Below are 21,238 nucleotides of genomic sequence, written 5' to 3'. Positions count from 1 at the left end.
TATTCATTTTGATTTATTCATATGGATTTTTAGTAATGCTATTGACATGGCATGTATGGACCTACTGCCTGACTCCTATCATAATAAAGAAACACAGACAGAATACTGTGGATGGCTCCAACCACATATATGAATTATAGCAGTTATACAGCTACAGGCCAGTGTAGCTTTATCTTCACATACATGTAGAATCACAAGTCCTTCTTATAGGCACAGCGGCTTGTTTGGGTGGACCCAAAGGTGGAATAGCAGATTAAACTTCAGAAAACAACAGACCTGATTCTGCCAGACCCTTGATAACGTGCTGCAATGTAAATGTGGGTTCCTTCCCACTGCAGTCCATGGTAGTGCTTATCTGAGAAAGCCAGGCTTGAGCCTGGAGCCCCCTGCTGAACTGGAGCCTGTCGACAAAGCTAGGATAGAGAGTAGTGTGGGGAAGGTTTGTAAACAGCTGAAGTGGAGTCTTCTGGGTTTAATGTGTTCCATAACCAGTTCAAACAGGGCAGCGACTGAAAACCCCAGATGTCAGAGTTACACAACAGCTCCTTCAGAAAAGCAGCTTTAAGTTTTCAGTGGGCTTTATAATAAAAAGCATGCAACAAAGGACTGAAATGTTCACCCACAGATAGTGAAGTGCTGGCTTTGCTAGCAGCACTCACCCACTATCAGCTCTCAGCTCATCCTTTCATGGAGGGAGAGATGGATCTAATATTCTTCTTCATCCCTAATGCATGTTTTTACATTACCCTTATGTTATTGTACGTGGGCCGTGTATAGCAGACTTAATGCAGCAATTTGTAGACCTGCATCAATTTAGTGCCTTTTTTTTTGTTTGTTCTTAAATAAATGCTATATTGAGTGCAAAGTTTGAGTTTTTTTTTTTTTTTTTCTTCCACCTGGACTAAGGTTGGGGTCTTTAAGGAGAAGGAGGTTCTTTCAAAACTAACAGAAGTTTAGTATTTTCTATTCATACCTCTAGCTTCATATCCGAGCAGTACCCAATTCCGTCTGATCTGTTTCAGCCACCAACCATGGGATGTGGTAAGATGCAGCCTGTGAGCAGCATTTCACCCCCCCCCCCGAAGGGAGTCATCGGTGAGCAAAAACATCAACCCTTGTTCTGAAGCTGTTTAAAAAAATTCACCCCAGGTAAACAGTTTTTAACTTTCTAACATGTCTAAAATTTTCCTGTGAAGCTCTGCAAATTTCATCCTTCTAGGGGACCATTAGGTCAGGATTCTTCTACCTGGCACTTGTATTTGGCAAGGTATTCTTTTCTACGATATTATGGAACTATAACAGCATTGATGCTTGTTTTACAGTCTAGCAATTTAAAATGTCCAGTCTTTTTAAATAGCAGAAGGCTGTTTTGATACTGAAGAATGATTTAAAAGGATTTACACCAGTCTGTGAATTCTGATTTTGTATGACTAGAACTTTGGTCTGGTTAAGAATCTAAACTGGAGTGAACTTCCGTTAACATGGACCCACACAGTCTCCAACATCTGTCTACATAATTATCCTTACTATAATACAGCCTTTTCATACAAGGGAAGAAACAGCCTCCAGCTCTGCCATCCCTTCAAATCCAAGCTGCTATCTCCTCCAACCTCACAGTGCTGGGCCTTCTTAAAAGGGGACTACTTCTGGTTCTGAAGTCTACAGGATGCAAACCTTCACCTGCATTCATTGCAAAGCTCTGCTGTATCATAAATTGTCTCATTATCACACCCAAGACCCTTTAGCTTTGGTGCTTCCCATCTACTTAGACCACCTTCAGACTGCCTGGAAGGTTGTGAGATGATCAGGACTTAGCTGAGCACTGTCATCTTTCGCTTTGCATTTCTCTTTGCCTTTTCCCTCCCCCTTTGACTCTTTCTGTCATTTATCACCAGTCCACTGGTCTATACCTATTTGCGCTAATGAATTCACGCCAGTGTTTTAATGTGTCTACAGTGAAAAGCCAGTCAGGGTGTCACACCTCTCCTTCTCACACCTCAGTATGTCCCTTACCTTACCTCTGCCTCACTAAAATAAATACTAATGCTAACATCTAGAAAATCCATCAGGAAAAAACTTCTGCTAAGAGGAACTGTTTGTAATTGCTGACTGTTCATTGGAGCACTATAAGTGCATTTTAATAGGTTTCTTTTCCTATCAAGGCTTAGTCAGTGAGGCTTGACAATTTTTTTATTAACAAGGTGTCTTATTGTTCCATGGACTGTTTGCTTTTTTATTGTACTTACTGAACAGTGTAATATTCTAAAAAGCATGAGGACACATTGGTTGCTGATTTGATTTTATATAAACCAGCAAACATATCATCTTACCTGATTATGCCATTTCCTTCCACAGGTGTGACGAAACAAATGACAATTTCCTGGGTAGCTTTTCACCTTTCCTATTTGATCAGCTGCACAGCACACTGTTTTCTGCTAAATGCCTTGGACTCACGGAAGTAAGAACAAGAAGAATCTAACAGCTATCCCTAACTAGCAGCAAACCTTGTGTGGCAGAATATCAGAACAGCAGCTAGCTGTGGTCTGGTTCTGCAGTTAGGCGAGGAAGGTGCTCTCAGTAACTCCCTCAGAGGCATTCTGCATGTAAGATCCTGAACTGCTGTGTTAGCATTTGTTAGTGAGACAATGTATGTGGTTCTTCACAGATTACTAGGTCCTACTGTATGCCTGTGCATCAGAGGCAATGCACCAGAGTGAAACCTACCCTGCAGACTTCATGACAAAAAATCAGAATGAGCCTCTGTTTCCTATCAAAGCTTCACATTTTTGGTATATGGAAAGTATAATGGTCTCAAAATCTTCTCCTACTGAGTCATCAGTGTAGTATCTACATTGTCCTCTCCATTGAATTGAATCTGTCTCTCATTTGGAGATTGAATTTGGGATCAAATCAAATCTGCCAGTCATCTGGGGATGATACAGAGATTGAGAACTATGAGAACTAAGAGTGCAATGCGCTTCCATTCATCTATTGTCTCAGCATGTTGTATGCTTAGAACAAAATCCGTGCTTTGAGCTAGTGGAGATGAAAAGGTATTAATCGGCATTTAGCAAAATTTATCCCAAAATCTGAACTTAACCATCCTTGCTACTATGAGGCAAACCACAAAATCTATTTTCAACAAACTTTTAGTTATTCCATCATCTCTGGTTCCTACTTCAAATTGGAACTGCAACACCACAGGTACTAATTTAAAAGCAAGCTCATTTTTCTTCATAATAAGACCAAGTCTTTTTCTGTATGAAGTTCTTTTCAGTGTCCTTGATGCAGGAGTGTGAAGCATTTTTTAAAACAGATGGTTCTAGCTCAGCACTGTAGTATACTGATGGCTGCTGCTTTATCCAGGTGGCCAGGACCCTCTTCTCTAGAGGAGACTGATGACAGCAGGCAATGCCAGTGAAAGCCTAAAAGGGTTGAGAAACATGATGAATTGCCCGTTCTGCTCCCTCTCATCTTATGCCTTTTTTCCCCAGACTGTTTCCTTGAGGGAAAAGCTGTAGTGTATGAAGGAATAGGGTAATTCATCACATTTTTTTCAACTGATAAGGTCCAAGGAGTCCCTACATTAAAACTAACAAGATATTCTTGCTTTAACTGAACTGGCAGTTTTATTTATTTGTTTTTCTGGAGTAGAGATGCTTGTAGGGTCAAATTCACTTTCAGTTTTGTACAGTGAATGTCTCTTCACACAGGGGCAACACAAACATTCCTGCCTGTTTTGAGGACATAGTCCTTATAGTGTGTGCATCCCCACCAACCTCCCTTTCAAATGCAAGAACCCTACGCCACAGCAGATAAACTGACTTTGTTACTTACTTAGCTTTCTTGTGACTACATGATTTATCATTGATTTTCTGTCATAATTTTGCTTTTATGGAGAGAGCAACTTAATATAACTGTAAGAATGACTGGATTGTGGTATGGAGCACCTAGAGCTTGCACTGAAGGGAATTTTGAAAGTGGTGACTTTTCCAAGAGCTCCTGAAGGAAGCCAGGGCTTACTTGAAGATCAAAGGCTTTGGAGTTCAGTCTAAGTGATCACAGAATGCAGGTCACTACATATATCTGCCTGCTCTATAACTGACAAGGTTGTCATCAGCCTTACCCAAACATACTTTAGGCAGCTTAAAACCATCTGGGAGAGTAACAGCACAGAACTCTGTACAATCTACTGTCTGAATACTTAAACTGGATGAAGGTGTTGGGAGAGAAATGGAGAGGAATAAACAAGTTTTGGAACTCCCAATGAACGCCATATGATTTACAGTGATGCTATTGGTGATACTCAGTGTAAGTAATACAGAAGATAGCTTGGGTGCGTTCAAACAGCTGTCATTAACTCCTTTTGATTGCAGTTGTGTATATTAAGTGTGGTAGCTAGTGTCTTTTGCTCTGATTTTTTTTTTTTTCCAGACCTGGAGACCTCATAAGATGTCACATATACCAGCAAGAGTAACAGTATTGTTTCAAATTTTGGGCTCTTCCCCTGGACAGATTCAAGCTGGCACTCCAACAGGAAGAAAGCTCTCCAAGGTATTACTGTTTTTCCAAAGCAGCTAATCATCCAAGAGAATAATATGAAATATGATTAGCTCTAACTACTCCTCCAATCTGTGGCTTATTCAGTGCTCTTTGAATTCAAAATACAGTCTCCTTTTGACTTCAAATAATGTAACTCTTGTCTTTTGTAATAATTTTCTAATAACCTCAGTCTCATTCACTTAACATGGTAAGCACTCCTATTTTGTGAACTGTGTTTTGTTTTGAATGCTCAACTCTCATCTAAATTATGAGAAATACTTGAAAATAGCACCCTCTTCTTCTCAGCATGTAGATTTTTTTCCATAATTCTTGTGAAATAAAAATAAATATACGGTAAAAGATCAGTCAGAATTAATGTAGTACATAACTCCGGAGGCATTGCTATCTGGCAGAACAAATCCTAATGAAATCATCATTCAAAAGAAACTCTGCTCCCGTGTTGCAGAATGAATATGAAAATGATCAATTAATGTGCTTAAACAAAAAGTAGATAAATAGACAGAAGGCATGGTTGAATAAAATTCAGCTAACTTGGGTAGTTTGTATTTCATTTTGTGCTTATAAATTCATGTTATAAGTGCCTAGTGAAGACTTGGTATTTTCCCCTGGTTTTCCATCAGTAAGTCATCACTGTACATTTCTCTGATGCATCCCTGATTGATATCATATCACTGACTATCCTGTGGCAAATACTCCCAGCAGTTTGGTGCATCCATATTACTCAATTTTAATCAGATAAGCCATTTCATTCAACAGCTGCTCTCACCCTATGCTGGCTTTAAACTTAAATAATTGATACTGATAACTGATTTAAGTATAGTGTGGTAATTAAGGTATTCCCATTTAAAAACAAAAACAAACAAAAAACAAAACTATCTTCTTGCAATGTAGAATAAAATTTACTCACAGTTTTGATACTTTAAGGGACTATTTTATTATCACATTTAATGGGTTTTATCAGTAAGTTATACTGATTTCACTTGGAGTGGCTTCATATACTTACATTCAAGAAGGCACAGCCTTATTCTTGTAGTATGACTCTTTCTGCAACTCAGACTATTCTATCAAGACTGAAATTGGGCAGTTTTCAAGTGTTTCTCATAGTTGTTCAGACAGGAATACTATGCTAGTTTCCCTTTCAGCAATGCTTGTAGTTCCTGCACTCCCAGAAAAATGTAGGTATGACTGAGAAGACTGCTGAGGTGGTGCCTGAGGAGGAGCTGATATGAGTTACTCCACAGCTCTACCAAACTCCATAGGTTAGGGTCACCCTCTGAATTTCTTCTTCCATGATGAACAACTGCCTCTCACCAAGGATGAAAAGGCATTGTTCAGAATGAGTCCAGAGTACAGTAAGGAGCAGTATTTTTATTTCCCTCGAGGAACAGTGGTCATATTACACAGTTAAAACAGTCCAGGTTTTGATTTTTCATTTAAGAGACAAAATTATTTGTGGCTAGCCATAGTTATGAAAGATTTACTTTGAAGAACAATATAAAACTGCTGATGCAATTAAAACGAAAATATTATTCAGAGGTAAAGCTATAAGAAGTAGGATGTATAAAAGCAATTTAATTTCACTGGTTTCAGAATCATTGCCTTTCATCTATTTTAGATCTATTTTTAGTAAAATTTTGCAGCCTGGAGGTTAATTCATATGTTAATGTATGTTTGTCTTTCAGAAGCTTATTGATTTGAACCACGATTTCTACGGAGGTGGTCTAGAAATATTACTTTACATGCACTGTATCTATATTTCCTCTGCAAGCTACACAAAAGGCTTTTTATCAGAGCTTCTTTCATTTACTCACTTTTCTGGAAAACCGTGCTAAATACAGGTTGGTACAGTAATAAGTTTCTCTGTGATCCCTAACGTAATGAAGTTTGCTTATAAGGGTCTGAGCCATGTGTCCTTGACCTTCCCCACTAGGATCTTTCCCTCCCATGTCATATGCTCAGATCACTTGCCCTACTGTGCTCTTTATTTCCCTCTCTTGTCCCTCAAAACCAACAGGTCATGCCATGGGCCTTGCTTTCCTTCTCTGGCTTTCTGGCTGAGCCAGAGACAAAAATACCTGCCCACTGTTTGGCTGGCCAGAACTCATCTGGCTTCCTAGACACAACGTCTCTTCGCGTTAAGTAGTGCTCTGTAGAGTTACTTAACAGGGTGTTCATTTAACTCACAGACAGTGACAGCTCCTGCTTTGAGCCAGATCCTTACTTGACAAAATCATGTGTAACTCTAGATAAACCAAGGACTTAAACCTAAATCTAATCCTTAGAGTGGAAGTAGTAGGTGTGGAGGAAACTGCTGGGTGATATAAACTGAAGTAATCAAGTCTTTGATCCTGCAGTTTTCTACAGGTTACTGTACTAGCTCATCATTGCTTCGATCCTGCCCAATATTTGAATGCTGCTATTGCAAAATGATTCTTTCAGAGGTTCGGTATGTTCTAGGATTTCTTGGAGAAATACGATGATAGCTGTTGTTCTGAGTTTGAAGCCTGAAGGTATCCAGATGAAGAAGAAACTATGCTCATTTTGCAGATAATTTTAAAGGGACTTTTATAGCTAAAACCTTATTTTAAAAACGTACGTATGGTTTCAAGCATAGCCATGTAAGCACCAAAGTGCCTGCATGTATAATGCCAACTGTGAGACTAAAACAGTATGAAGCAGAAATTTGTTTGTTCCAATTTTGCCAACATTTGTTATTCTCATTGCAAACCACGTAGTGTTTGCCATTTTACATACCTATTCTTTGAGTCATGTATTTTTATTTTGTATTTTTACATTTCTTACCTTTCATTTAAAATGCAAAACAAATTTTATTCTCACAGTTATTGAGAAAACAAGAAAACACGAAAATGGTGTACTTCAAACAAACCAGAACAAAGACCACAAACCCAAAAGTTCAGAAGCCCAAAGTCTAACAAGAAATGCAGATATGCTCATTCTTAAATCCCAGAGTCTTTTTTAAAGTCAATTTTGAATTATGATTTTAGGGAAACACTGACTCATGAGTTTTGATTAATATAGACCAACAACAGTTCTGTATTATAATCAGTTATTAAAATGGAGAAAATAACCAACCATTCATACCTTGTGGGCAACCTTAAAGAAACAATCAATGCTTGTGTTTTCTAAAACAGTGGCAACATGGATTGAACAAATCACATCATCAGTGGAAATAACTATATTCAGGTATCGCTATTGAAGTGTCAAGCACTAAATAGAAAAGAACAGGCAGTCCATGTGGTTGCCAAAGAAATTGTTGAGGAAATGTATCAATCAGAATGTAAAATCACGTCTGGAAAGTCGGAAGTCCTGGAATTACACCTACTCATTTTGCAGCCCCTGTCTGATAAATATTGCTGGAAGTGCGTTTCTGAAGTGCCGGGATGCGGCCGTTCCCTCCTCTGCCGAACACCAAACTGCTTCCACCTCCCCTTGTCCTAGCACCTCAGTGCAGAACACAACCTCTCAACTCTTTGAAACTGAGGTCCATCTAGTGGGCACCGCTGGATATTACATCAGCAAGAAAGTCAGCTTCTTAAAAGGTACATTAACATTGTCTATACATACCAATGTGATTTTTCTTTTTTTTAAATGAGATAGACTTATTTGAAAATTGTTCAAGCCTGCTAGAGAGGTTCTCTGACAGATTGCATTCCTAAATGAGTCAATTGTTCTTGACAGAGATGTATTCTCATTTTTCTTTCAGGTTCATACCTACATCCTGATGATGCTGGTGGCTTTTCCTTCATGTTCAAAATCTGGACTTTGGCTGGCCCCCAGCTGATAAATTTGCTCCCAGCTGATAAACTTAGTCCCCAGAGAAAAAGGAGAAATTTTGGAGAAGAATGATTGATCATTTCCTGAGAGATATGACCCATATAAATGAATTAAAGATGCAGTTCTGCTATCCCTCTCTGTTTCCTTCAGCAGACATTACACCAGGAAAACTCCTGGGAGACTTAATCGAATCATCTTGCTTGTGTGCACTAGATCTTGCTGCCTAGGAGATGTACAACTGGCATATCTAATAGGCACAGTGTTCCCAAAGTGTTTAAAAATAGGAACCCCGTGACACACAAAGGTAGAAATTTTAATTAGCATAATTAACAAACATTTTCATATCAAATTTACTTATAAAGAATAGTTAAGAGTATCGTGAGTCCCTCATCATCCTTGACTATGGAAGTAAACATGGGTCAGAGGAGAGGAAACATATTGCAAAACCCTTTTGAAAATATGATGTGATTTTGAGACCATCTTATCAAAATTAATAAAAAATAAAGCTTTTTCCAGCATCAAACCAAAAGGATGTCCTGCCAGAAATGGACATGCTGCTGCATTTCACATCTGCTCATGCCAGCATGGAAAGGTAGCACTGCTGTACCCATCTACTCTCCATGGAGCCTCTCTTCACCCTTACTGCTGGAGTGAATGAGTAACTGATGAATCTCAAGTCTCTGGATCACAGCCAACACACTGATCAACCCTCCTAACTCATCTTGTCTACTTCAGTGATTTAACAGAAAGGCCATGACCACAGAGCAACTGGAATGTGGCTGCAGGTCTTGCTTTGATGGCCCCTGAGCACTGAGTGACCTGCTGTGCCTGCTCTTTTTCTCCTTCATGTACCCATATCAGGCTAATTAATTGCCCATTGGGCTGTGTTGCCGCTAGTGCTTTGCATAATGAGTAGGGCAGCTTTCCCCTGACCATTAATTTCTTTAAAAATTTATGTTTGCAGCTTGACAAGACATTTTCTGTTGGTAAGTTTTGAATGCTTGTTACAACAAAGAATTCCCATTGAAATAGAATCCTTGGAGGAAGAAACTTCAGGTTTACCAGCTCAGCAATTCTTTCTGAAAAATGCTCACATTCTGAACAAGTTTTAATTCTAACACCCTTTTAAGGCTGCTTTAGACAAAGACAGTCAATGAAACCCTACTCAAGTTGTCATCTGGGCAACTCACAAGCATAATAAATAGTGAGACAAATGGTAAGTGACATGTTGGTGTATGTTGTTGCTTAACTATACACAATGGCTTAACTTTCTGATTTGGCTAATTTAAATTCAAAATTCACTTTGTACTTTTTTTTGGGGGGGAGGGACGGGACACTATGGATGAGTGTAATAGCATTATTCTCTTTTGAACATGATGGATGTTAGTTTTTGTTATTAATACTAGTATTCATATAACACCAATTCTATTTGTTGCATATAAACATGTTTAAATCCTTCCATGATAATAATATTTACATTCTCTTCAGAGAGGTGAAGGTGTGAATGGAAAGAGTTGGTTTGGTTACTAGACTAGCTATACACATCACTGTGTGTCTCAGAGAAAGCAATTCCTTACATCTGACAGAAAAAATATTGAAATTTGCAATTTTTGCATTTTTATCTTCAGAATGTTTTGTCTTCTGCAGAGACTTGTGGCACCTTTGCTCTAGAGCTCAGGGAGCTCTACCCTCATTCTGGAGAGGCAGAATCCTCATGCCAAAGAGGCTTTGTTTCCAACAAGGAAATGTCTTGACCAAGGTTGAATATTCTGAGGAAAGAGCAGTTACCTTTGTAAATATTGTGGTATGCCTATGGGGCATTTTTTTCCTACACGGCATTAATTTTAAAAGTAATCAAGTCTCCCAGGAGTGCAGTGTCCCATGAAGCAATCTAAAGTGTCAGAAGACAAACATAAAAGTTAACAGATCCATGTTAACAGATCCATTTTATGTTTACCATTTTCTCTGTTATGCCCATACTTTATAAAATGCAACAAGGCATGTAAGAGATCTGGCGGTCTGATGTCTGTCCATACTGAGACACAATGGAGGGAATTGGGAATGGAGCAGCTGCCTGATTTCTAAACTGTCTTGCTTTTATAGGCTCTTACATAAGCCCTTTTTTCTTCTGACTCCGTATTTACCCACTCAAGGGTCTATCTCATTGTTCTATTAGTGCACTACCTGAATTCACAGCAATGAAATATGGCAATAAAGCTTATTAGATATTGTACGAGGAACACAGCTCAGAAACACTCTTCTGAAAGAGCCCCATCCCTCACAAACAGATATCAAAGCGAGTAAGATTATATGCAGCAAAACAAAACAACTAACTACTTCAAAATGGTGGTATCTAAATTGCATGGTGCAAATGCTATTCTTTGGAAAAACAAGATTTTTCAAATGAACTGCATATAAAACCACTGAAGGGATGTGTGAGTAGAGTGGAGGATGTGCTCCTGTCCTTGTTCCTGGCAGGACTCTGAATGGGACAAGGCCACAGGGGCTGCTCCTGTGCCTTCAGAAACCACAGTTGATGAGATGGCGCCATTAGTCTGACCTGGGTCCCCCTCATTTAACGGATTCATTTTCATTCTTTGGTCTGAAGGGAGAACATACAGGGATTTAAAAACATGCTTCTTGCCTTGGTATGGATGGGTTCTGTGTCTCATTTGTCCTTCATAATTTGCAGCTCCAAGTGTTTTCAAGAGCTTTAGGACTGCTTCTCGGCTGTACTGCTTCCACTTGTGCAACTCCTGAGTCTGTGACATGCCTTTGAGCAGACCTGCTTGCTTGCCACTTTATTATTTGTAATTAGGCTGACTTTATTTATAACCCATTCAAGAGATGCAGGTAGGCTTTCAGATGCTCCTGTGCACTGGACAAATGTTCCTCATGGCTAAAACCTCTCAGGGAAGAAAGCTGCCGTAACTCCTGGCTGCTGGCTGGCTTAGCACTGAGCAGTCATGAGCCACCTTAGGCACATCAGGAATAAAATGTTCCTTGGCACTCGCAGAAGCTGAATGCTAGGCACCTAGAGAACTTTAAAACTGAAATAGGTACCCACTTAGGTTTAAGAGCCTTCAGAGTTAGGCAGCAGCTGAGCAGAGGTTTTTAATATCACTGTTTGTAATTGCAGCTAAATTCTGCCTAGCTGCCTGCTTAGGCACCTAAATACCTTTTTGGGATCTGGCCCTAAGGATTTTTTTTTAACCTTCTTATGCATTAAATAATAAAGAGCAGGCAATTAAGAAGTCTTACTTAACTGTGTTAGCCTCTTGAAGAGAGCTACAAATCAGCCTCATTTCCTCCTCCTGAGGATCATTAGATCATTTGTTACAAGTGCAAAGGGAGCCTCTGCGGTATGCCTTCAGCATATTTCACTGTAGCAGTGTGTAGAGCTGCTCTGTGGAGTGCTCTGTTCATTTGTTTACAAACCATATGTGCTAGATTGAGCATCCCAGTTGGATGTTTAGTTTGCAAAGTGATATGTCAGTGGCTGCTTAATTAGGAGTCTGCAACCTTCCTTTCTCAGATGCTGCTGCTTATTAAAGTGTTCCCTGATTGGGAATAATCAGATGCCATTGGTAGAATAGTTGCCTTTGGTCTGAGTGAAAGGACTTTACCACCTCTAACTTGGAGTTACGGCAGAAGGCTTGGACCCCAGAGGTTAGGGGCTAAGGACAGAAGAGACAAACAGCCTTTTATTCTCCTTCCAAGGCAGGTGCTGTCAGTGAGGAGTGTTGTTGCACTCTGTGGCCTAGGAGAGGGAATGTTTCACCGTTGCTGCCTGTGTATCCCGTTCAAGGTGCTTCCTGGGGTTTCTCTGAAAGTGCAAGAACAGGTGAGTGACTTCTCTTTGCTGCTCCTCGTTTGGGCTGGGATGTGAGGACAATAGCAATCACAACAGTTGGTGTTCAGCACCTCTGTGGAAGGCCTGTAGAGAATAAGCTGCTTGTAGTAAATGAACGTGGCTCATTCTCTAGTGGTGTAACCTTCTCTCATTTGGAAGGCAATTAGTACTTCTCAAAATTAAAAGCTTCAAGACTGTTTCTTCAGAGATGCTCCAGTATGCTGTACTGAAACTATAAAGATACCTCTGAAATAAACTGTTGTGTACTATTCAAGTGCTCTGGATTAATATTAATTTTGTTAACTACTTCCTGTCTCTCTAATTCATTACTGCGAGCTTTAGGTGGGGGAAAAAAAAAAAAAAAAGGCCTCACCAAAACTGATGGTGCTCATGGGAATTGTGGTACTGATAGACTCAGAGAATTAAGTTGTTTATTCATACTGCTCTGCCTGTGTTCTTAGGCCAGGCAATTTTTCTGCCTCTAATGTACCTTCCCAGAGGCAACAACTCTCTCTCACTTTGGAATAAGACAGATGAATTTAGAGGAAAATATCTAATATTTTAAGGAAAGCTGGCATAAATCAAAGAAAATACAAAGTCCTGGCACGTTGGACTGATCTCCTCCAAAAAACTGAAATACATCAGGTGTTCCTCAGTGCTCAATTCTAGGACTAGTCCAATTCAACATATTTTATCAACAGGAGGCTCAACATGAGCCAGCAGTGTGTCCTGGCAGCCAAGAGGGTGAGCCACCTTTTGGGATGCATTAAACACAGTAGAGCCAGCCAGTCAAAAGAGGTGATTCTCCTGCTATATTTAGTACTGGTGCAGCCTCACTTTGAATATTGTGCACAGTTCTGGTTTCCACAATGCGAAAAGGATGTTAAGGTAGTGGAAAGCATCCAGAGGAGGGCAACAAGGCTGGTAAAAGGGCTGGAGGGCACCCTGGTTGTCTGGTCTGGAGAAGAGGAGGCCAGGAGGCAACCTCTCTGCTCTCCCTAGCTTCCTGAGGAGGGGAGGCGAAGAGGGAGGTGCTGGTCTCTGCTCCCCAGTAGCCAATGACAGGACACAGGAGAACAGCACAAAGCTGGGCCTGAGGAGGATCAGACTGGGCATTGGGAACAATTATTTCCCATGAGGGTGGTCAAGCATTGGAGTAAGCTTCCTAGTGAGGTTGTTGGTGCCCCATGCCTGCCAGCGTTCAAGGTGCAGTTGGATAATGCCCGCAATAACATACTTTAACTCTTGGCTAGCCCTGAAGTGTTCAGGAAGTTGGGCTTGATCTTTGAAGGTCCCCATCAACTGAACTATTCTATCATAAGTTGTATGTACTTTTAAGGCAGAAGCACAGAAAATTTTCTAGATGTTAATGTGTGTATGTGTATAGGGATATGGTAAGAAAATCCTGTTGTGGGGAAAAGGGGTAGATGGTGGGTGGTGAAGCTTAATCAGCTCTCTTATTCCTGACTCTGGGAATATTATCCCTATTCAGTAGATTACTTTAGCTTGGGAGGAAGCAAAAGCCATTTTACTCTTTTCCCCATCCTCTGGCTCTCTGAATAGTGGAGAATCATCACTGTGAGCAGTATACTTCCTTCATAGATGGCTTTTTTCAGGCAGTTTCAGGATGATGGTTTTGCTTGCTTTAAGACATCTTTTTTCATTAGGGCAGTCACATCCTACAGGATAGAAACGCCTATGGAATAAGGAATAGACATAGTAATGAATCTTGTTTCATACAGGAGACTAAACAAGCTGCATGACTTAAGCCAATGGCTGGATGGCAAAAAATCTGACCATGAGCTTGAGCTAATTAAGTCCACAGCCTCATCCAACTATAGCTCACGTAGCCATTGTGGAAATTAGTGAATTAATACGTTGTATAGTAAAATGTGTAGAAAGTATTTTTATGCATAAGTGCTACAGTTTGACTATTTGCTTTCCTACTAATACAAATTACCCTGAGAGTAGGGAAAAGTAATGATGCGATAGACAACAGAGAACAGCCAGTTAAGTGTTATTAATACTTGCATTTTATTCACTAAGAGACTAGTAATGCTCTACAAGTATTTTTCTAGCCATTTCCTTCACCATTTGCACATGTTCTTTTGATGAGTGAAGAAAAGCTGATGAAAAGCCTATGATAATGAGATAATGAGCAATATGAAAAGAAACTGGAAAATGCTGACAGTCTTGATTATTAATCTAGCATAGCAAATTACATTATTAATATACACTCGACAAAAGGAGTAAAAAAACAACAAGCAATTTTTAAATTGTTATAGGCGTTTATGAAATTGTGAGTTACAGGAACAAAACTACTTTTCACTTGCATTTAATGTACATATTTAGAGTTGGGAAGTGGTGCTTGGTATTAAAAACATGGCAGCATCTCTCTTAGTAAATGCTTTCTGTCATTTAAGCCAAAGAAAGGATTTGCATTTCCATGTTTCTCCAGTCAGGAGTGTTCGTCAAGTGCTCCTATAGTCACTAATCACATCCAATAAATCATAAAGAGTGGTTCTAGATGAATAGTTATAGAAACCACTAATATCAAGCGGGGGTAGGAGGAGGAAGTAAAGTGAATGCAGCTCAACTGGTTGCAGTATTGCAATTACTCTGTTTCGTGACAGAGTTATCTAACACAGTTTACCTGGGAAAGATGGATTTGCAACATCTGGTGGCAAAACTGTACAATAGTGATAGAGGTCTGATGGTGAAACATCTATGTAAAATCATTTCTGGTCTCCTGCACATTGTGATATCAGAACACAAGGTAGAGGTGGGGTCAGAAGAACTAGCTATGCCAGCAGGGGTGGCTGTAGAAAATCCAGGCATTATCTGGATGTGGAAAAGTCAGATTTTAAGATTACCTTTTTTTTTTTTTTTTCCATAGCAGTAATTAATCTCAATTAAAACTGTGTTAGTCCTAGCTTGGACCTGTCCTATTAAACTTACACGTGCCTGTATCTGTGCTGACATGAGTGGAGGTGAAGGCAAGTGAGGAAAATGTGATGGTTTAATAATAATTTCAGTAAAGTGTCATCAAAAGCCTTAGTCCTACCTTAGGGCTTGTTGGACTGGATCAAAACCTTTGGAATTAGCTGATGCAAGTGTGCTCTGCTGCATATTCACTTTGCTGGTTCAGATTTGTTCTAAATGTCCTGCTGAGCTAATGGCTTACTGTGGGCTTCATGTCAGGCCAGGCATTGCAAGCTTGCTCCCAGCTGCATAAAATTGACAAGCATTCTGTATTGTGTTCTGGCTAATTCATCAGAAATGCATCTGTGCTATTCAGCAGTTACAGGTGTTGTACCAATGACAGGAGGACCACTGTTGTATTCTGTGGGTGGCTATGCTGAAGACAACAGGAGGCATTTCAGAGCAAAGTGTCAGTGTTCATGAACAGGTCACCAGTCTCCAGCCCACAGAATAATAAAACCCTGTTGTCCCAGGGTTTTTGGACATTAGGAGCTGCTGGGCTTCATCCCCAGTTTCTCTATATTCACCACTTTTGCTGCAGCCCCAGGGTTTGGCAGGGGGAGCAGGGAGCAAGTCTGTGCTCAATCCGCTGCCAGGTAGGCACCAAAACACCCCTCAGGATGTCTGGGAACAGCACTGAAGCTGCCCTGAACTAGGCCAGCTGCTGCTATTGCACCAGCTGGAAGGAAGACCTCAGTGTGCTGCTTGTTGTTGTTGTGAGGAGGCTGGAAGCAAAAGGCATCAGCTGGCATCTGAAAGTTTCAAGCCATTTTATCCACTTTCTCCTTCTTTTACAGTTACTGCCCAGCTTCCTTGCACTTCCCTCGCAGATGCAACAGGGCCCCAAAATTCAACTGCTGAGATGGAAACATGTTTAACAATGCATTATGAAAAAGACATGGTGAAAAATTCCAGTGTAGATGGGGGATTTTAGTGACAGATTGTGCCCTGGGATTCCGGTGCATATCTTCCATTAAAGCCATTGAAAATGTTCGCGTTTCAAGGAAGAATTTGGGCTGTTGACACAATTCTCTCTCTTTCTTTGGGAGCCAGACATTTTCTGTGGTAACAGAAAATATTATAAGAAGAATAAATATAATGCATTTAGGCATTAAAATGAATAACAGTCCTTGATCTATTGCTGAAGATTACAGACATGAGATGTGAAAGCTGTTCTTAAAGTAAGATAGACTTTTGCTCTAATTGGCACTGCAGCTTTCCTTTTATTACAAAATATGAAGGAGATGACTAGAAAGGTGTCTAGATCCTTGCAGCACACAGAGAGGTTGCTGTGCATCTGATGATCATAACTTTGGCCGGTAGCTTGCTGTATTTCATTGCCCTTTGAATCAAGTGATCCTAATCTCAGGGTAGCATACCTGCTGCACATGAGCTGCTGCCTCCAATTCCAGAGAGGACAAAACCTCGGTGGTGAGTGTATAATTGTTATATCTATAAAGGAAACATTAAGCCTACTGTACTCCTAAGGTGCTGTATGAATGAAAATGACATTGAATGAATGGAATATTACTCCCCCCCCCCCCCCCAAACAAACAAAAAAACCCTTCAATTTCCTTTTTTTTTTTTTTTTTTTCAAATTGGAGAACTATAAGTATGTATAAGAGAGAAACTTTGTCCTGGGAAAATGAAATAATTCTTATACTTCTGTTCTCCCTCCCCAGATGCTTGGGACAGTCTCAGCATATTTCCATTCTGCCTTTTCAGGAATGAAATGGAGTGTCTGCCTGCCCCGACCTCATGCATCTCCCCTGGGGACTGGGGATAGCCTGAGCTCAGCCCAGTACTTGTAGAGCTCTCTGGTGCCTATTGCACTTCTGGGACTTGCACTGTGTCAGCTGGAAGTGTAGGTCATGGCGATGACGGTACTGCAGCTTTACAGGAACATGCTTAGGAGCCCTTGAGTCCTTAGGTCAAAGTAAACTCCCCAGTGGGAGTTTACCCGTCATCGTGTAAATCGGTGTGAAACCAGAAATGTGTGTGGCAAGCTCCATGAGAAACCTAATTTGCTTTAGACGATGTTTGTCAAAATCGAGTTGTCTGTGCAAAACCGCTGCTCCATCGAAATATATATATATATATTTTTTTGCCATCTTACCAGAGAATTTCTAGCTTGTTGTGGACGAACATAATCTCCACCCTTTCTGTTCCTTTACATACAAGGCATAGATAGCACCTGGTGTTTATTTCCTCGGGATATAGTGTGTGTCTTTGGAGCTGGGCTCTTCATTTAGGAAAAACAAGACACCCTGCATTTTTGACTGTTGAGTGGACAGTAACAGCAAAGCCAAGGGGCTTTGCCTGTAACTGCTAGCCACAGCTAGCTAGGGTGTGGTTTAAGATGATTTAAATACTTATAGGATGCCAGCAGAGGGTGAAACGAGGAAGGGGGGAAATGAAGAAGACTTGTTTATTTTAATCTCTGTAGAAAGGTTAAATTTACAGTTATCCCCTTTAAAAAAAAAAAAAAGGAAATGATTGTGTAGTGGTGAAAAGGGAGGGGGAGGACCTTTACTTTCTGTTGCTGTTGTTCAAAAGTTTTGCAATGCTTGCAACAGTTTTCCAGCACTTATTCAGACCTCTAAATTTTCTGATCGGTGGAAGTGGTGAGCACCCACAACTCCAACAGTAATAGGTCAACTCAAAACACCCAAACCTGTGAGTTCTTGCTGAGCCTGTGCAAACTGCTGCTTCTACCACGTCTTTGCACTGTTCCTTTCTGTCAGATTTATAGCACAGCTGGCAAACCATGCTTCCTTGATGTTATAACCCATAGAGCTGATGTACCTAGCCACATCTGGCTGTGGTGCTTACCTGGTTTTCCACCAGGATTTTCTGGTCTCTATTTCCTAGGGTTGCCCTTGGCATTGCTGAATTTCAGCTGGTCTAAGATGTAATGTAGTCTGATGGATTTAAGAAACTAGAATACACAGCAAAGGCAAATGCAGTTTACTTTAAGTACAGCTAATTGGTTATGTTCCTTGTTAAAGAAACAGATTAGAGCAGGAAGCTGGTATGTTGCTCTTCTGTAAAGATGATATTGAACCAGTCATACCTTAATGTGTTCCCTTCCTCTCCTTTTGTCAGTGTGATGCATCAGCAAGCTGTGCTTTTCACTTCCAAGCAGTGAAAGGGGACACCAATAAATTACAATGACTTTAAATATATATATATATATATGAATCTTACCAGGTCTTACACTTCATCTGGGCTGTTCTTTAATGGAATTATTTTACTACCACATTGATTGTCACTGCAATTTTATGGTTTGCTATAATCTTTGGGCTCCTATTGCTTGAAGTCACTGTTGTGGAAATAATATGGAAGCAGAAAGCAGAGGGTTTTTGTTTGTTTGTTTTATTTTTTTGAATGCTGTTTGTTTTATTTTTTTAAATGTTCCTATTCCTTGTGAAATCCACAAATTCAAAACTGCCCATGCCTCTGAAAAGTGACCCTCTGTATACCCTGGAGCACTGTTACACTGCTAAAAACAGAAACTTGATGCTTTCTCATGGGGTGGAGGGGAAAGAGTTGAGAAAGGTGGCAGTTTTACCCCAACTGTCTCATAATGCTTGAATGCTGGGAGGCAGAAAGCAACATAATAAATATCTGAAAATGCAGACACTTACCACTCTTTTATATAAATTCCAGATTACGGGCCAGATTCACTGTTGACATAAGCAGATGCAAATCCAATGAAGTCACTGCAGTTGCTTCTACTTATGCCAGAGGTGAATTTGTCCCTATTTTTGGAACACATTAGTTTTTGTGCTACAGCACTGACACACAGTGTCGTGTCAAAACCATTTTCAACCATGGCTTAGTGCCACTAGCTGACTGACACGATGTATCATGTCAAACATCTGCCTAGTAATGGTCCTGTTCTGCTTCTCGACATGATGTATCGTGCCACTGTGTCGTGCCTGAAGGCATCTGATAGGAATTGCAGCAGGATCTGAAATAATGAGGAATGCGCACTAATTGAATATCTGAGCATTTTTGGCATCCTGTGGGAAACAGCGCTCTGTATGTCAGCCTATCTGTAAACCTCTTGTGAACTCCTCGTGTGCTTGGGTGTAAAGCGATCACTAACGTACTCCCACCTTAACACATTGTGTTGGCACAGTAAAAGGCCAAAATAGAAATTTGTCAGGTTCTGCTTTAAGGACAGGTACTGGATTTTCTCCACAAAACAATCCATTGGTATGAAAAAAAGCTTGCTCCTGCTCATGATTTTACAGCCTTCTGTTACTGTGCATTAAGTGTAGAAGCATGTTGTTTTGTTTCACGTTTTATTTTTTGATAAACCAGCATCAGGCCTTCTAGCCGCTGTGCCTGAAAGGGTTTTCCCTCAGCCAGGGATGGAGCTAAGCGACGTCTCCCCTAGACTGGGAAGACCGTTCCCTGCCCCGAGCAGCTCTGCTGGGCAGGATTATGCCCGGCACTCGAGCGTGGGAGCCAGGGGATGGAGCAGCCGCAGGAGCACCTAAGCGTGGGTGCTTCCGTGAGCTGTTCCGGCACCAGCCTCCAACACCTGCCAGCTTCACCTTTGGGGTCACCCTGTGGCAACAGGAAATGAGGGAAAAAGATTTCTGAAAGTAACAGTGCCCGGGCTGACTGGAGATCAGTGACAGCAATCAGCACTTGGATTTTCTGTTTTCCCCAAAGCCATTCAGAAGACTATACATGCGGCACAGTAAAGTGCATGTTGTATGTGTGCTAGCCACGCATTGAAACTTCGAACTGGCTGCAAAGGTTGATGTAGAGATTGACTCCATTTAGGCAGATATACAAAATGCAACAACTATCAGGAACAAATTACTAGGGCTTTATTAAAGGGGTATATAGCTACCTTAAGACCTGTATACCCAAAAATAAATGTGCCTGCAGGAAATTGAATCTTTTTTCAAAGTATTGCAGTTGAATGCTTCAGAGAAATGCTTTCTATAAACAGGGAATCCTAGTGGGGTCAGACAGAGCTATTTTAACCTTGTGTATTCATCTCACTGTTCTGGCAGAGGAGATGCATGTGTGTTTGTGTGTGTATATATACAGAGAGAGAGAAGGTATAAATTTAGAATATTTGATTGAAGGCTTCAATTTCAGAAACTATTAAGTATAGGCAAACTTCAAAGGATTTTTTTTTTTTTTAAAAAAGAAAATTGAAATAATTCATTTTAGGCCAAAGAAGAAGAAAACAAGAGCAAGCAAGTGTGGCCGTGCCCAGGCTTATAAGCTGGGATAATGCTACTGAGCCGTATGCTGACTCGTTTCCATGTGAGGAATGGTATCAAAAGCCTTCAAGTACGGGACTGCAGTGGGGCGGCTCACAGGCAAGAATGTGTGCAGAGGTAGGCCATGAACATATTTGAGTAGGACTAGAGCCATTACAGTCAGATCCTGGTTTGCCACATATTTTTTAAGTCAAGCAGTGCAGTTCTCTCTCTCTTTTTTTTCTTTTTTCTTTTTCTTTTTTCTTTTTTTTTTTTTTTCTTTTTCCCAAAAGTGGGGAGTGAGGAGAGACCTTTTGGGCAGTCAAAGATGCGTGCAACCTGCCAGCTAATGGGGCAAGTGGGTTCCTCCTTCCTCCTGGACAAACTTCCAGGCAGTGCTGCAAATCCTTTGGGAAGTGTTGTGTGGCCCATGTGGGTGACTTGACTGGTGGACAGTCCCCTCTTCTCCAGCTTGGCCATGCTTCCTGAGCACCTGAGGGTCAGGAGAGAGAAACTGGGCAGTGAGATGCTCCCTGCACCCATTGCACAATGAGAAGGGAAAGGGACCTGCACCACCACCACTAAAAAAAAAAAAAAAAGTTAGTAATTAGTAATAATAAAGTAGTAATGAACATCTATTCACCAGTTATTAACTGCCACCCGCTCTCTGTGCAGCACCTGATTTTGGGGGGGGGGAGGGTGTAGAGGATGCGCAGGTGCTTCCGCGCCCGCGGAGCTGCAGCAGGGGCGGAGGGGGGGGTGGGTGAAGAAGGGGGGCCGGGGGCGCGGCCTCCTTCCCCCGCCCCCCCGCGGC

At 40.8% G+C, this 21,238-nt stretch overlaps 1 protein-coding gene across 15 annotated transcripts in view; it reads left to right on the top strand.

Moving 5' to 3' along the window:
* Positions 1-1,096: 1,096 nt before the first annotated feature.
* VGLL3 (vestigial like family member 3) overlaps positions 1,097-21,238 on the top strand; it is a 47,543-nt gene continuing 27,401 nt past the window's right edge. For 2 of the 15 annotated variants that reach the window (XM_080594373.1, XM_080594360.1), the window contains exons 1-8: positions 1,113-1,149; positions 2,356-2,458; positions 4,435-4,554; positions 6,246-6,401; positions 7,404-8,123; positions 8,288-9,574; positions 12,079-12,202; positions 20,393-20,562. In XM_080594373.1, the coding sequence (XP_080450499.1) occupies positions 9,572-9,574; positions 12,079-12,202; positions 20,393-20,562 (297 nt within the window). In that variant the 5' untranslated portion in view covers positions 1,113-1,149; positions 2,356-2,458; positions 4,435-4,554; ... (1 more) ...; positions 7,404-8,123; positions 8,288-9,571. The other 13 variants (XM_080594367.1, XM_080594366.1, XM_080594364.1 and 10 more) reach the window with 11 other exon arrangements.

This window comes from Anser brachyrhynchus, assembly GCF_964034855.1.
Source record: "Anser brachyrhynchus genome assembly, chromosome: 1".
NCBI classification, from domain to species: Eukaryota; Metazoa; Chordata; class Aves; order Anseriformes; family Anatidae; genus Anser; species Anser brachyrhynchus.
The sequence above is the reverse complement of the archived record's forward strand: the minus strand, read 5'-3'. Positions and strand labels throughout refer to the sequence as shown.